Genomic DNA, 14,231 nt, shown 5'->3' with positions numbered 1-14,231 from the left:
TCTTTTTTGTCTCCTCAGGAGGGAGAAAATAATGACAAGTTTTTCACTCATCCAAAAGATCAAAAAGCCCTTGCAGCCTACCTCTTTGTGCACAATCACATCTTCTATGTCATGGAGCTGATTTCCGGATTGCTGCTGTTGATACTCTCGCTGTGCGAGGCTCCAGCTGTTCCCTCACTCAGACTCGACATTTATGTACGTTGTTATTTTGTAAGACATAGACGGTTCCATTATATTTTATGCATCTTTGTCGATTGTTGAATTGTCATGCCGGAATTGTTTGTGTGGGGTATATCTCATATTTTACTACTTAATAAGATTCTGTAAAATGATGCAAATAAACTTGGCTCAGTGGAGTTGCATGAGGTAGTTTTATGAAACTGTGAATTATCTTCTCACCTAGCCATTGCAATACCTAGCTTTGTACAGTAATCTCTTTATTCTTTCTAGATAATGGGAACTGAGGAAAACGTGACTTGGTTTTGAAACAGTTTTGGCATTGTAACCTCTTCCATTTTTATACACTTTCATTTTTATAAAATAAAAAGGAAATAGTTATACATAAAACACAAGTATCACATACGAGAAGATATCAATGGTGCTTTGTATCAAGGAGGTACTGAATAGATATAAAAGCAGATGGGGGGGGGGGGAAATTAAAAAAATATGAGGCAGGAGAAAAAAATCAAAGAACAGATAAAAGATGTTTCAAATGGAATTTAGAATTTTCATTTGATGTTATAAGAAAAATAAATCCTGATTTTGTTGTTAAAGTATTATTATATTACGTGTCCTTTAGATTCCCATTTCAAAGCACAAATCCAGTATGGATACATAAGGCTGCATCTATGATACTGCAGATAAATCTCAAAGTTACACCGCCACCCCAACAGCTTGCCATCCATGTATGAAGATATAATTCTCTAGAATAATAAAACTATGCAATTATTATTTTCAGTATATGCTCTGAACTTACTTACTTACTACCTATTATGCCTCCTGGCATGTAGGGCAGCAACAAAGGTCCTCCACTCCTGTCTGTTCTGGGTTAGCTTCTGGATACTAACCCAGGTCAGGTCCATTGTTTTAATTTCCTCCTCTACAGTTCGACACCAGGTGGTTTTGGGTCTCCCTCTTTTCCTTTTCCCTTCCGGTGTCCAGTGCAGGGCTATTCTTGGGATGCTGTCTGGTTCTCTTCTCAGTATATGGCCAATCCAGTTCCAGCACCTTCTCATGTCTAGTCTTATGTTTGGCATTTAGAACTTCCACCTTCCTCCCAGTGGCTTCCTTTCGGCTTTCACCATTGACATTCATCCTACATCTGTCGATAGCCCTGGACGTCCATCACGCCCAGTAGTGTTGATTCCTTCAGTTGCTGTTTCCGTAACATATTTGTTTTACGAGACAGGGTTGTTAGCCTTGTGCTCAACCTCCAACCTGGAGGACCAGTGGATCGCTCTTCGTCTCGCCCCTTCGACCTGTCCAGCATGGGAGACCCTAACAGGAGACGAATCTCCCGCTGGCATAGCTCTAGGGGTCACTGAGACACACAAGCTCCCCGACCACGACAAGGTTGCAATCCAACGGGGAGATTTGCTCTGATCATTCCGCTTTTATTTGTTCACTCTCTATTTTTACTAGCTATATGTAATTATTAAAGTAATTATTTTGTTTAAATCTTTTGCAATCTCTGTTACATTGTTCAAAATAGTTTTGTTTTATACTTAGGTGCATGCCACACTGGAACTGCTTGCACTTCTCACAGTGGTGTTTGAACTTGGTATGAAGATGAGATGGTTAGGTTTTCGGACCTTTATTAGGCATAAAAGAACTATGCTGAAAGTAAGTGTTTCTTAAACGTTCGATTAAAGGCATTGTGAGATCTTTAAGGATTGCCATCTGGAGATGTTTTTATATCGCAATCCGCATGTGAATCCTATGCTAGTTAAATACTGTCTGCTTTTCACAGGCAGCAATAATGTGCATTAGCATTTCTTAATACTTGTACTGTTGTGTTCTTGTGATTTATAATTTCCATTTGGTGAGTTCCTCCAGCAGCTTTTTTGTTACTCAAGATTCCAACGTCTGCAGTCTCTTGTATCTAAATATATTGCCTTTCTGGATTATCAGAATAGTTAACCTCTGAAAATAATTTGCTCAATAACTGTAATGGCTCCATCCTCGGATTCCAGGGTTGAGGATTATTAATCACATTTTTGTCAGGATCATTCAAGCCATTGATTACCAGGTCCCAAACAGAAACAATCTGTAGCAATGTCATGATTTAATCAATTTCACAATTAGCATTGAGTTCAGTGAGGAACCTGATGAAAACAATTCGTTTCGGCCCGAAACGTCGCCTATTTCCTTCGCTCCATAGATGCTGCTGCACCCGCTGAGTTTCTCCAGCAATTTTGTGTACCTTCTGAAAACAATTGATTGTTGCTTTTGGTGGAGCAAATGGTGAAACACTGGAACTCCTGGCAAATGTCTTGTACCCTGCAAGTTGCTGGATGTTTTGCAGATTAATAATGACATGGACCAGCAATGCATTATTCTGATGATACAAATGCCCTGCAATTTCTGACTTGAGCCTTCGAATCTTCTGCCAGAGTTTAAAGAAATTGGCCAAAATTTCAAGGAAATTTAAGAACTATAGGTTATAGAGTCAACTTGACAACATTTGTACATTTTACCTTTTTAAAAAAAAAAAGATGTACTTCCTTTTTTCCCCACCACATTTGCACTTTCTGTAAAGGAAATGAAGTAATTTTGTCAAAAACAACTTTGGCTTCCTCTTGCAGAATTTATTAACTGCTGCTGTCGCACAAATCACAAAATTATTTATTTATTAGTCTCTCTGTTTTGAGATATTTAACCTTGTTTCTAATATGGTATTTTTGCAGAGTTCAGTTTTGTTTGTACAGTTTATAGAAGTCATTGTGGTATTAATCAGACAGACCTCGCACGTCCGGGTGACTCGCGCTTTGCGACCAATCTTTCTGGTAGACTGCAGATATTGTGGTGCAGTGAGAAGGTAAATTCAAAGTAATTAGTGTTGAGTCTTTGTTTTTTTTCTAAATTGATGCTGATATCCAGCTTGAACCAGTCTTATAGTGACAGCTCCAGATCAAATTTTAGTCTCGGGTATGTTTTGACATTGCCAACAGATTCACACCACTAAATGTTTTGCTTCATATGAGTGATTGATTTTAATTAAATACAAATAAACATTGGAGATCATTCATTCCTTTTAATATTGCCATTAAAGTTAACAAGTACAAAATCTAGAAACGTAGGTGCTTCAATCATTACTAATGCGCTTTATCTCAGTATTTTTTTGTGATTACACATATGTATGATTTACATCAGTCAGTAATTAGATGATTTAAAATTAAAGAGCAGAGGTAAATTAGACTTTGGCACATGAATGAAATTAGTTCTCATTTTAAAGTTATACATTTAGTTCTTATTTTTATATTTTCATTATTTATTTCTACTTGAGGGATGACATTATTACAATTTACAATGGCAATTTCCATTATAACTACATCACATATAAAATGATAATGAAAGAAGATAACAAGAAGTGAATGTAAATGTAATAATACGTTTCATCCACTAAAGCTCTTTTCAGCTTTAAAAGATTCTCGTGGATTTATGTGGAACTGTACTTTAGGTGAGAGTATTATCCGTTTGTTTTGATGATTCAAGTTCAAATATAAGTTCAGACTGGCTTTGATCGGTTTTTGCCTCTCTGTCCCTGTATTTGGTTGAAAATAAAAACAAAGACTGGAGAAAAGAAAATAAGAAACAGTAAAAAAGATAAGGTCGGGAAAAAAAATATTGTGAGAGCCCTGTCTTGTCTTTGCTGCAAGGACGTCCTGCAAAGGAATCCCCCTTTCTGAATTTTTTTTTCTCTATTTCTGCTCTGCCAAAGTAAACATGCACAGGGCAATCCCAATGTGAGAGTGCAGTAAATATATAAAAAATAGTGTAACATAAATATATCAAAAATAGTGTAACAGAACTCTTGTAAGTGTACATATTAGTTCTACTCTGCCTAAGTTTTCACACTAGCTATCACTCTGATTTATGGATATAGTTTGTTAAATTTTGCTGTTTTCAATAATTTTGTCATGTGTTAAAATTATATTGAACACCTTAATGTGTCAAGGTTACAAGATATTTTGTCTGTTAACTTGATCAGCCATTGTAGTTTATGAACAACCTCAAAGTCAAATTTCATCAATGGACATTTGACCTTATATAAAATATAATCTCTCTTTATAGTGAGTTGAAACACTATTAAATTAGGAGAGATAAATTTCTTCACAGGGTAGAAGGAGGATTTTTTAAATTGAAGGGATTACTTTCCTTAACTAATTGTGACATTTCTATTGGAGTAACATTTCACCTCTCCAATGGTTATGCCTTCCGGATAAAATCAATCTGCAGCTAATTGGAAACATTTTGTTTAATTGACCTTACTTAAGATCCTTAGAAAAAAATCTTTATTTAAAATTAGTACCTAAGGTGCGATAAGCTCTAACTATTTACATTCTGAATTTTCAGAAACTTGCGCCAGATCTTCCAATCTCTTCCTCCCTTTATTGACATTTTATCGCTACTACTTTTCTTCATGGTTATTTTTGCTATTTTAGGTAAGTTCTTAGCTCTTTTGTAAAAGTTTAATCTTTATACTGTATGCATTTTTAAGCACATATTGTTCATGTTGAGCATTGAAAACATCGAGAGCAATTAATCAAACAGATAAATAGTCAACTAAATGTATTTTTATTTGACTATTTTTTATTGAGAGAAACTTTATTGAGCATCGATTATGGAATAATGAAATTATCCATGTTAAGCAACAACATAAAGGGAAGCAAATTATGAGTGCAGGATGTATTATTGAGACACTGGTGGCATTGAATAAAAAAGGCTGAGTGGCTGCTTTTGTGGTAATTGTGATAACAACACGAGTAAGTAACTAAATGTGAGTGAAACTGCTTTACCTATTACAGTGACTCTTCTGTACGACCAAGGCACATGATTTTATCAATGAAATGAGCTTCCCTCAGAGTCAACATAAATTTACAAAAATGCATGAAATCAGCAATTAAACTTTAATTGATTTTTATTTACACAAGAAAAAGGGTGTTGAAGGTATCTGTAAACCTTGCATAGCGATATTTCACAGCCCTTACCAGTTGCATCCCTTGCCCTCAATATTCCTAGCACGTATTCAAACATTCTCTAACCAGTTTTATCAAAAATATACAGGTGACCTCTGTGTTACATCAGTTCAGGTAATGAAAATTCGCCATCTCAGTTTTCACAAATTGTTACCCAAAATATATGAGATCTGGAATAATGTTTACTCTTACGGAATTTAGGTGAATAAGCAGCGAAAATAAATTGATTTTTTTCAATTCGTATTTCTTCACTCATGCACAGATTCCAGTCGTTTGCAGTTGGTAAAATCACGATACAGACCATTGTCTAGGAATGCAATGCCCTCTTATTCCCCCCCCCCCCCCACCCACAATAATTTAGGGGTTGCCTGCATAACAAGTTGCAGAATAGAAAGAGTCAACAGTAGTCCATTGCAGATTACAGGGAATCATCACAGTGAAGGCTCTTTATCAGAAGCAAAACTATTCCATGATGTATATGAGGTTGCCTTGGTAACATGATTCCTGGATGTCGCTTTTGATGCAAGTGAAACCTCAATGCAATTGGCTTCTAAGCGGGGGAAATGAATCAGACAATTATGATGAGATATCTACAAGCAAAACAAAGAGAGAGTAAATTCGACCACCTATTTACAAAGACAAATTGGTAAACGATTGAAGTATGTCACATATATAGTATCCGCAACGGCATAGGATCTTGCAAAGTTAGTTAGTCAGTAATTTTTAGTAGACTACTGTAATAATGCACATCATCTGCCAGGTAGTGATTTCAGCATGTACTATACATAAAATTACCATGTTAAAGTGAAGTAGTAGTTAGGATCTAGAATTAAATCTGAAAGACAGCTGATTAGAAAAATCTGGGTCATTATAGTAAATGAATGGTCAAATTTTCGATTTTAAATTAATAGATTTTTAGGAGTGTAAATTAAACTTTAAAAAAATTCAAAAGCTCATTTACCTCAACCATATGGTCAGCTCTGGTGCAGCTAAAATTTATATCTGGTTACAATTGCCATCACAATGTAGAAAGAAAGGAAAGAATAAGAATGGGAAAATGGGAAATGTATAGAAACATAGAAAATAGGTGCAGGTGTAGGCCATTCAGCCCTTCAAGTCAGCACCGCCATACAATATGATCATGGCTGATGGCCCAAATTCAGTACCCCGTTCCTGCATTTTCCCCACATTCCTTGATTCAGTTAGCCCTCTTGAATTGGCCTCCAATGCCTTCTGTGGCAGAGAATTCCCCAGATTCACAACTCTCTGGGTGAAAACGTTTTTCTTCATCTCAGTCCTAAATGGCCTACCCCTTATTCATAAATTGGTTCTGGGCTCCCCCAACATGGGGAACATTTTTCATGCATCTAGCCTGTTCAATCCCTTAAGAATTAATTCCCACCATCCCGGGAATTAACCTGGTGAACCTATGCTGCACTCCCTCGATAGCAAGAATGTCCTTCCTCAAATTAGCAGACCAAAACTGCACATAATACTCCATGTGTGGTCTCACCAGGGCCCCGTACAACTGCAGTAGGACCTCCTTGCTCCTAAACTCAAATCCACTCCCAATGAAGGCCAACATGCCATTAGCTTTCTTCACTGCCTGCTGTACCTGCATGCTTACTTTCAATGACTGATGTACAAGCACACCCAGGTCTCGTTGTACCTCCCCTTTTCCTAATCTGACACCATGCAGATAATCTGCCTTCCTGTTCTCGCCAGCCTGCAGCCTCTTAGCAACCTCCTCGCAGCTCACACTGCCACCCAGCTTTGTGTTATCCCTCGTCTAAATCATTAATATATATTGCAAATAACTGGGACCCCCACACTGAGCCTTACGGCATCCCACTAGTCACAGGTTGCCATTCCGAAAAGGACCCGTTAATTCCTACTCTGCTTCCTGTCTGCCAACCAGTTCTCTATCCGTCAATACCCTACCCCAATACGATGTGCTCTAATTTTGCACACTAATCTCTTGTGTGGGACCTTGTGAGGGGCTTTTTGAAAGTCCAGATACACCACATCCACTGGCTCTCCATTATTATTCTCCCTGTTACATCCTCAAAAAATTCCAGAAGATTAGTCAAGCATAAATCCGTGCTGACTTTGACCGATCCTGTCACTACATTCCAAATGAGCTGCTATTACATCTTTAATAATTGAATCAAGCATCTTCACCACTAAGGCCAACTTGTCTATAATTTTCCGTTTTCACTCTCCCTCCTTTCTTAAAAAGTGGGGTTACATTGGCTACCCTCAAGTCCACAGGAACTGATCCAGAGTCGAGAGAACATTGAAAAATGATCACCAATGCATCCACGATTTCTAGGATCACCTCCTTGAGTACTCTGGGATGCAGACCATCAGGCCCTGGGGATTTATCGGCCTTCAGTCCCACCAGTTTACCTAACACCATTTCCTGACTAATGTGGATTCCCTTCAGTACCTCCCTCCCACTAGATCCTCGGCCCCCTAGTATTTCTGGGAGAGTGTTTGTGTCTTCTTTGGTGAAAACAGAACAAAAGTGCTTGGTCTGCCATTTCCTTGTTTCCCATTATAAATTCACCTGTTTCTGACTGTAATGTATGAAGGTTTGTTCCCTTTCACCATTGCAGGCTTAATGGTTCAAAGGTGCTTTCATTGTCACATGGCGAAGTGCAAACACACAGTGAAATTATTTTCGTACAGGGTCCAGTAGAGTATTGCCACACCCATGTATATCTCCGATTAGCAACTTGTACAGAAATCGTCTATTGATCCCGCATGCAAGAGGCACCATTTTAGTTACCTCAGAATGTAAATATGTGGTTATACTGTCCTTGAGCATGTGATACCATATTTTTTTCCTTTCTGTAGGTTTTTATTTGTTTTCCGCCAATCCATTGGATCCAGTAAGTACAGCACAGCACAGCATATGTGCCTGTAATTTAGCATTCTAGCAGTATTCCTGGCTATTTATGTAACATTTCTGTATTTGTATAATTGCCAATATCTTCTCAGAACTGTATGGGTATTAGATACATGTTTAAAAAAGATATCTATTTTTTTCATTCATCAACCTACATTGTTTCACGTTTGTACTGTCTTTAAAAAGATACGAACTAACCATTTAACCCGTCAAAGCTGATAATGTCCCGTTGATAATAATACTTTATCTATCTTGATTTTAAAAATTGATTTAGCATATTTATATTTCCCACACTTTCTTCCTATGATGTAGAAGATAATTCTATCAATCAAGTCTATGCCAGCTCTCTGCCATTCTCATCAGATCTATTTCTCTAATTATTTAACTGTAACCTATACTCTCTCACATGCCCACCATCTTCCTCTAATTCTCCTGCAACTCATCTATATTAAGAGATGATTTAAAGTAGCCTCTGGAATTTGGGAGGAAACAAAATCTGGAAGAAACCCACACGATCACAGGGTGAATGCTCAAATTTCGCAGAGGGAGCATCTGGTTAGAATCAATCCTAGTTTTCTGTAACTGTACAACAGCAGCAACAGTAACTGCTGCCTCAAAAAGCCTGGCAGGATCATCAAGGACCCACACCATCCTGGCTACTCACTCATCTCCCCGCTACCTTCAGGTAGAAGGTACAGGAACCTGAAGACTGCAACGTCCAGGTTCAGAAATAGCTACTTCCCCACAGCCATCAGGCTATTAAACTCAACTGAAACAAATCTCTGAACATTAATAGACCATTATCTGTTTATTTGCACTTTTATCTGCTTATTTATTGATGTGTGTATATATTTATATAATGGTATATGGACACACTGATATGTTCTGTATTCATGCCTGCTATATTGTGTTGTGCTGAAGCAAAGCAAGAATTTAATTGTCTTATCTGGGACACATGACAATAAACTCTCTTGACTTGACCATTGTGTTAACCATGGGACAATTGCAGAAGACAATTGCAAACCTCTACCACCCTTGGGTTATTGAAGCGTTTCCCAACTGCTGTTATTTCCAAGTTTTGGGTTATAAACCCTAATCTCATACATTCCAGCATTTAAAAATAATTTCTCTCTATTTACCCTATACGTTCCCTTTGATAACTTTAAACTTTGAACAAATCACATCTGAACCCACCCAGACTAACCACGGCTTTATACAATGTACACTTTCTGACCAAGTATTGATATCAGCATTTCATTTGTTTTTCTAGATTATTTTCTGCAAACATCCATGAAGCTTAATGGTTTATATAGCCTAAATCACCTTGGACATTCCCTGGTCTAGCAATTTATACAACACTGGGTAACCATTTTAAATCCAGTAGAGCACCTCATATCAGCAATATATAAAACCAATACTGCACATGTTGAAAATAAAAACATAAAATGCAGGAACTCAGCAGGGCAGTGAGCATGAACAGAGAAACACAGAGGTAACCTCAGAATTAATGAAATCTTCACAAATACTGCCGGATCTACAGGGTATTTCAAAATGTTCTGTTTTTAATCACAATACTGAAATTTATCCACTGCAGTTTTACCCTTTACTCACTTTATTGTAGTTTGCACTTCCATCTACACTGCATTTTGTGTCACATTATATCTTCTCTTTAGCAATTTTGAATATGTTGCATATCTTCATCTAACATTAATGAAAGCAGTAAATAGTTGAGGTCTTACAAACAGATCCCTGGGCAATCCCACGGATCATATGTCATTTAGATTTATCCCTATTCACTGATCTTTTCAGGCAGCCACCAAACCAACTGTTGTTGTCTTCACTTCTATGGGTTCAATTTTAGCGGTCAGTCTCCTATGAAGGAATTTATAAAGTGCTTACTTTGCGGAGGAAATTCTTTATTTGTTTTTGTGGTGTAGCTATTTTTGGTACTCTCGGAGCAACCAGTTTTCATTATGTTGCTCTCTATGTAGCAATGTGATTCAAGCAAGTCCTGGGCCAGTGTGTTCAAGTATATTGAATCAAGTGTCCGCATCAAATCGCAACCTCTCCCCATCCCTCAATCTTCACAATACTCATTCCCAGTTTGTCTTTAAGTTCAAATGCTATAACATTGCTTAACTGAGTCCAGATCTACCCTTCCAAAGTCCCAATCCCTTAACAAACTGCAAACCTGTAAAGTACACCCTCCATTGCCTTAATCCAATGACCTCAAGTCCCTGTCCTCTAAAGTGACCAATTATTCTAGGCCCTAATACTCTGATGACCATGTAGACCATTCCCCGACGAGAGACTTCAACCTGACACCCCTCCCCCACCCCCAAACTGCCAAGCTTCTTTCCTTGTGTCCTCCATAAAACTAGCTTGCCATTTTCCTATATATGCGCCACAGTGACATGAAATGGCCCATTCAGCAGCAATCCATAGTGAACCATAGTTAATGGGCCTGTCCCACTTAGGCAATTTTTGGGGCGACTACAGGCGACTGCCACAAACATTTTCTACATGTTGAAAACGTTTCGGCGACAGTGGCGACAATTTTGGTGTCGGAGGTTGACGTAGGGGTTGTTGTAGGTGCTGTCGTAGGTTGTCGCCAGGTGTCGTAGGTGAATTCCATTAAAACTTGTCCATGGCAGTCGTCTATGTGGATCAGGCCCTTTACTGTTGCAGCTGCTAATACACGTTAATCTTTAATCATAGACCAGTAATTTCCCAGCAACAAATAAAACAAATTGATATTTAAATCTAAGGTTTTCCTCACTTGCTATTTTTAAACAATTTAACATTTTATAATGAATATAGTACAATTATTTTTTCATCGAGAGATTTAAAGGGATTTGTCTGACAATGCTATTTTTCTCCTTTCTTGCAGTATTTTAGCACTCCAGAAGACAGTCTTGTCAGTTTGTTTGTTCTGCTAACTACGGCTAAGTAAGTCTACACAAATACATCAATTGAATTTAGAAGAGAATAGAAATGTTTGCATTTCTCAACATTATCACTCGCAGGGAAAAGGTCTTAACGAGTGAAAGGAGCTTTTCTTTTCATAAGCTTAATTCCTTTTAAATTTGGGAAAAATTCTGAACAATTGTCAACATAGAAAACATCTCACAATGCATGCCAGTGGCACAATGTGTTGAGATAGCAATAGCCATCAGCTTAGGAAGTAGGATTTACAAGAGTGGTGTGTGGCGTGCATGGAATTCGTGGTAAACCATTATTGTCAGCTGAGACAAGAAAAAAAAATAGACAGACAATTCCCCAAGAGATTCAAATCCTAGGATCCATTATTTAGCTTTGTAACCTTTCAGCTCTGTTCATAAGTGCATGGCACTCAGCTTCACAAACTGGATAGGTCGCAGGTTTAGTTTCAGACTTGTACTGACTAAATGGTCTCAGCAAGGCAGTGGGGATGTGTTTCCTAGATGCACAATTCCTTTGCTGAAGAATGGAAAGTTCTCTTTAGAATGTTGTGATGGAAATTGTGCAAGTGTATTGCAGAAGGAGAAATGAGGATTGACTGTAGTATCCTCTACAGTTAAATAACAATCAGACAGTCCAGAATCACCCATGAAATCTATCCACTTAGTACATTCAATAAATCTGCATGTGCTTTTAATTTAATCTAACAATAGTCTCCAATTCCAAGAAAGAAACGAGGAGGAAAGTGTGTTTGAATTCACAACTGAAACTTTCAACTTTTCTAAATAAAGCTAATTCTGTAGTTTTCCAGATGTGATGATGCCAGCTTATTCCAAAAACTCGTGGTCCTGTGTGTTCTTTATTGTGTACTTATCCATCGAACTCTACTTCATCATGAATCTGGTATGTTGTTGGGTAATATTAATTCAAAAGCCAAGAAAAACAAACTGAATTTATGTGTTTGCTATATTAAAGTAGTTGTAATCTGATCTGAATTTTCCAGCTTCTTGCTGTGGTGTTTGACACATTTAATGACGTTGAAAAGAGGAAGTTTAAATCACTCCTTTTGCACAAACGATTAGCAATAGAGCACGCCTTCCACCTTCTGGTCAGCAAGCGGGTAAGTGTTCTACAAAAACTTTTGTACGTTAGTAACTGAGAGATTTCATATGTATTTGAAGATTAATCTTATTAACAGTTTAGTTGTTGTACAAAACTTTAGCATAAATCAGTAAGTGTTCTCATCTTTGGTCGGTGGGGGCGCTGCAAGCCGGCGCCCTGTCAGCAGCGTGTCTTTTTTTTTCTACTTTTTTTGTTTTTTTAGTATGTTTTACAGTATGTTTTTGATGTTTCTCGGTGTGTTTTGTGTGGGGGGTGGTGTGGGGGGGTAAGGGGGAAACCGCTTCGGTCGCCTCCTCCACGGAGAGGCGACTTTTTCCAGGTCGCCTCCCCCGTGGCCTAACAGCAAGGATCGGCGCAGCCTTTCCTGGAGACGCGCCCGGGGCTTCAGCGGCGGGCGCAGCATGGACTGTCGGCGTGGAGCGGGCGAGCCCTCGCTGGGGCACGCTGGAGGGGAGTGCACCGTTTCGCTGGCCCGCGGCAGCCTGAAGCCGCGGTCTGCAGAGCTCCAGCTGGCGCGGCGTCTGCAGCCTGGGATCCCTCGTGGGGGACCTGGGGGAAAGAAGAAGCTCCGAATGCCGGCCCGCGGCCAACTTCTACCACGGGCCCGGCGTGAACTTACCATCACCCCTGGAGGGGAGCTTCGACCGCCGGTCCTGCAGTCTGCGGTGCTTCTGGCTGCGGCGCGAATTTTAAATCTTTGACCGCCGGCCTGCGGCCTACACCGCGGTCTCCGGTGGGGAAGAGCCGATCCTGGACTTACCTTGACTTTTACCTTGTCCTTTATCATCTGGACGCCCGCAGCGACGGCTGCGGAGGGTTGAGGTCCCGACCACAGGGGAAAATGGAGGAGGACTGGCCAATTTCTGTACCTTCCACCACAGTGATGAATGCTGTGGTGGATGTTTGTGTTCAATTTTTATTGTGTTTGTGTGTTCTTTATCATTGTACCGCTGCTGACAAATTCATTTCACTTGCACTTTATGTGCAATGTGATGAATAAAACTGATTGAATTGATTGAATAAAACTGATTGATTGATTGAATAAACAGGTGATTATGTTGTTGCAGGCAATGGCCAACCTGTTTTGTCTTTGAACCTAAACCTTCCATAAACCATAGGTACACAAAAATGCTGGAGAAACTCAGTGGTGCAGCAGCATCTATGGAGCGAAGGAAATAGGCAAAGTTTCGGGCCGAAACCCTTCTTCAGACCTTCATCTTCTTAAACACCTTCCATAAACCATTCCTGATTTTTAATTTAGGTTGAATCCAAGACAAAAACTTAAGCAAAAAAAAATCTCCTTATACTTTTGTTTAAAGTTTGCTTGGTGAATTGTACTTTCACCATAGTTACAATCAGAAATTCACACAAAATATACAACAATGTTACGATGCATGTAATAATATAGGTAATAATGGATAGACTATTAAAACTCCCTTTGAATTTATATATTTTATACAGATTCTATTTTAGCGTCGTAAAATACATCTATATAACCCTAAGATTGTCAGTGAATTTTGGTCAAAATACACTAAGGTTACTCATCCAGATTAACCGACCCGACAAGGTTTCATAACCTGCTATGTGCCATCAAGCAAGGCAAGGTCAACAGGTGTGTGGGAGCATGAATACTTGCAGGTTCCCTTATAAGTAGCTCAACATCTTGACTTGGAAGTATCACTGTTCCTTCATCATTGCTATGTCTCATTCCTTGTACTCCCCCTCCGCAGCAGCAACATATAAGCAACAATACCGGTAGAACTGCAGCAGTTCAAGCAGATGGCTTGCCATCATGCCCTCAGGGGAATTAGTAATGGACGATAATTGCTGGCTCTGTCACCAATGCCCTGATCCCAGGAAATTAATCAATCAAGTACATCTTGAGTAGGAATCCTCTTTTCCTTTTAGTATATAGTTCGATGCTACTGATGTCCTCAACATTCTTCTGGTAAGCTCAAGAAGCATTGAAATTGTGTGGGATGTTCTCACCAAGTCATGTTGAAGCAGGCTTCATTGGCACAATGAAAACTTGCTTTTCCCTGTCTGACGGCCATGAAAGT

At 38.9% G+C, this 14,231-nt stretch overlaps 1 protein-coding gene across 1 annotated transcript in view; it reads left to right on the top strand.

Moving 5' to 3' along the window:
* The window catches only part of tpcn1 (two pore segment channel 1), an 83,010-nt gene that overhangs the window by 43,478 nt on the left and 25,301 nt on the right, over window positions 1-14,231 (top strand). Inside the window, exons 3-10 of the mRNA XM_033043141.1 lie at window positions 19-195; window positions 1,729-1,842; window positions 2,907-3,037; window positions 4,576-4,664; window positions 8,058-8,092; window positions 11,000-11,058; window positions 11,853-11,952; window positions 12,053-12,169. Of these exons, the coding sequence (XP_032899032.1) occupies window positions 19-195; window positions 1,729-1,842; window positions 2,907-3,037; window positions 4,576-4,664; window positions 8,058-8,092; window positions 11,000-11,058; window positions 11,853-11,952; window positions 12,053-12,169 (822 nt within the window). The remainder of the gene's footprint in view (window positions 1-18; window positions 196-1,728; window positions 1,843-2,906; window positions 3,038-4,575; window positions 4,665-8,057; window positions 8,093-10,999; window positions 11,059-11,852; window positions 11,953-12,052; window positions 12,170-14,231) is intronic.

Source organism: Amblyraja radiata, chromosome 25, assembly GCF_010909765.2.
Source record: "Amblyraja radiata isolate CabotCenter1 chromosome 25, sAmbRad1.1.pri, whole genome shotgun sequence".
NCBI lineage: Eukaryota > Metazoa > Chordata > Chondrichthyes > Rajiformes > Rajidae > Amblyraja > Amblyraja radiata.
This window is presented reverse-complemented; position numbering and strand designations above follow the sequence as displayed.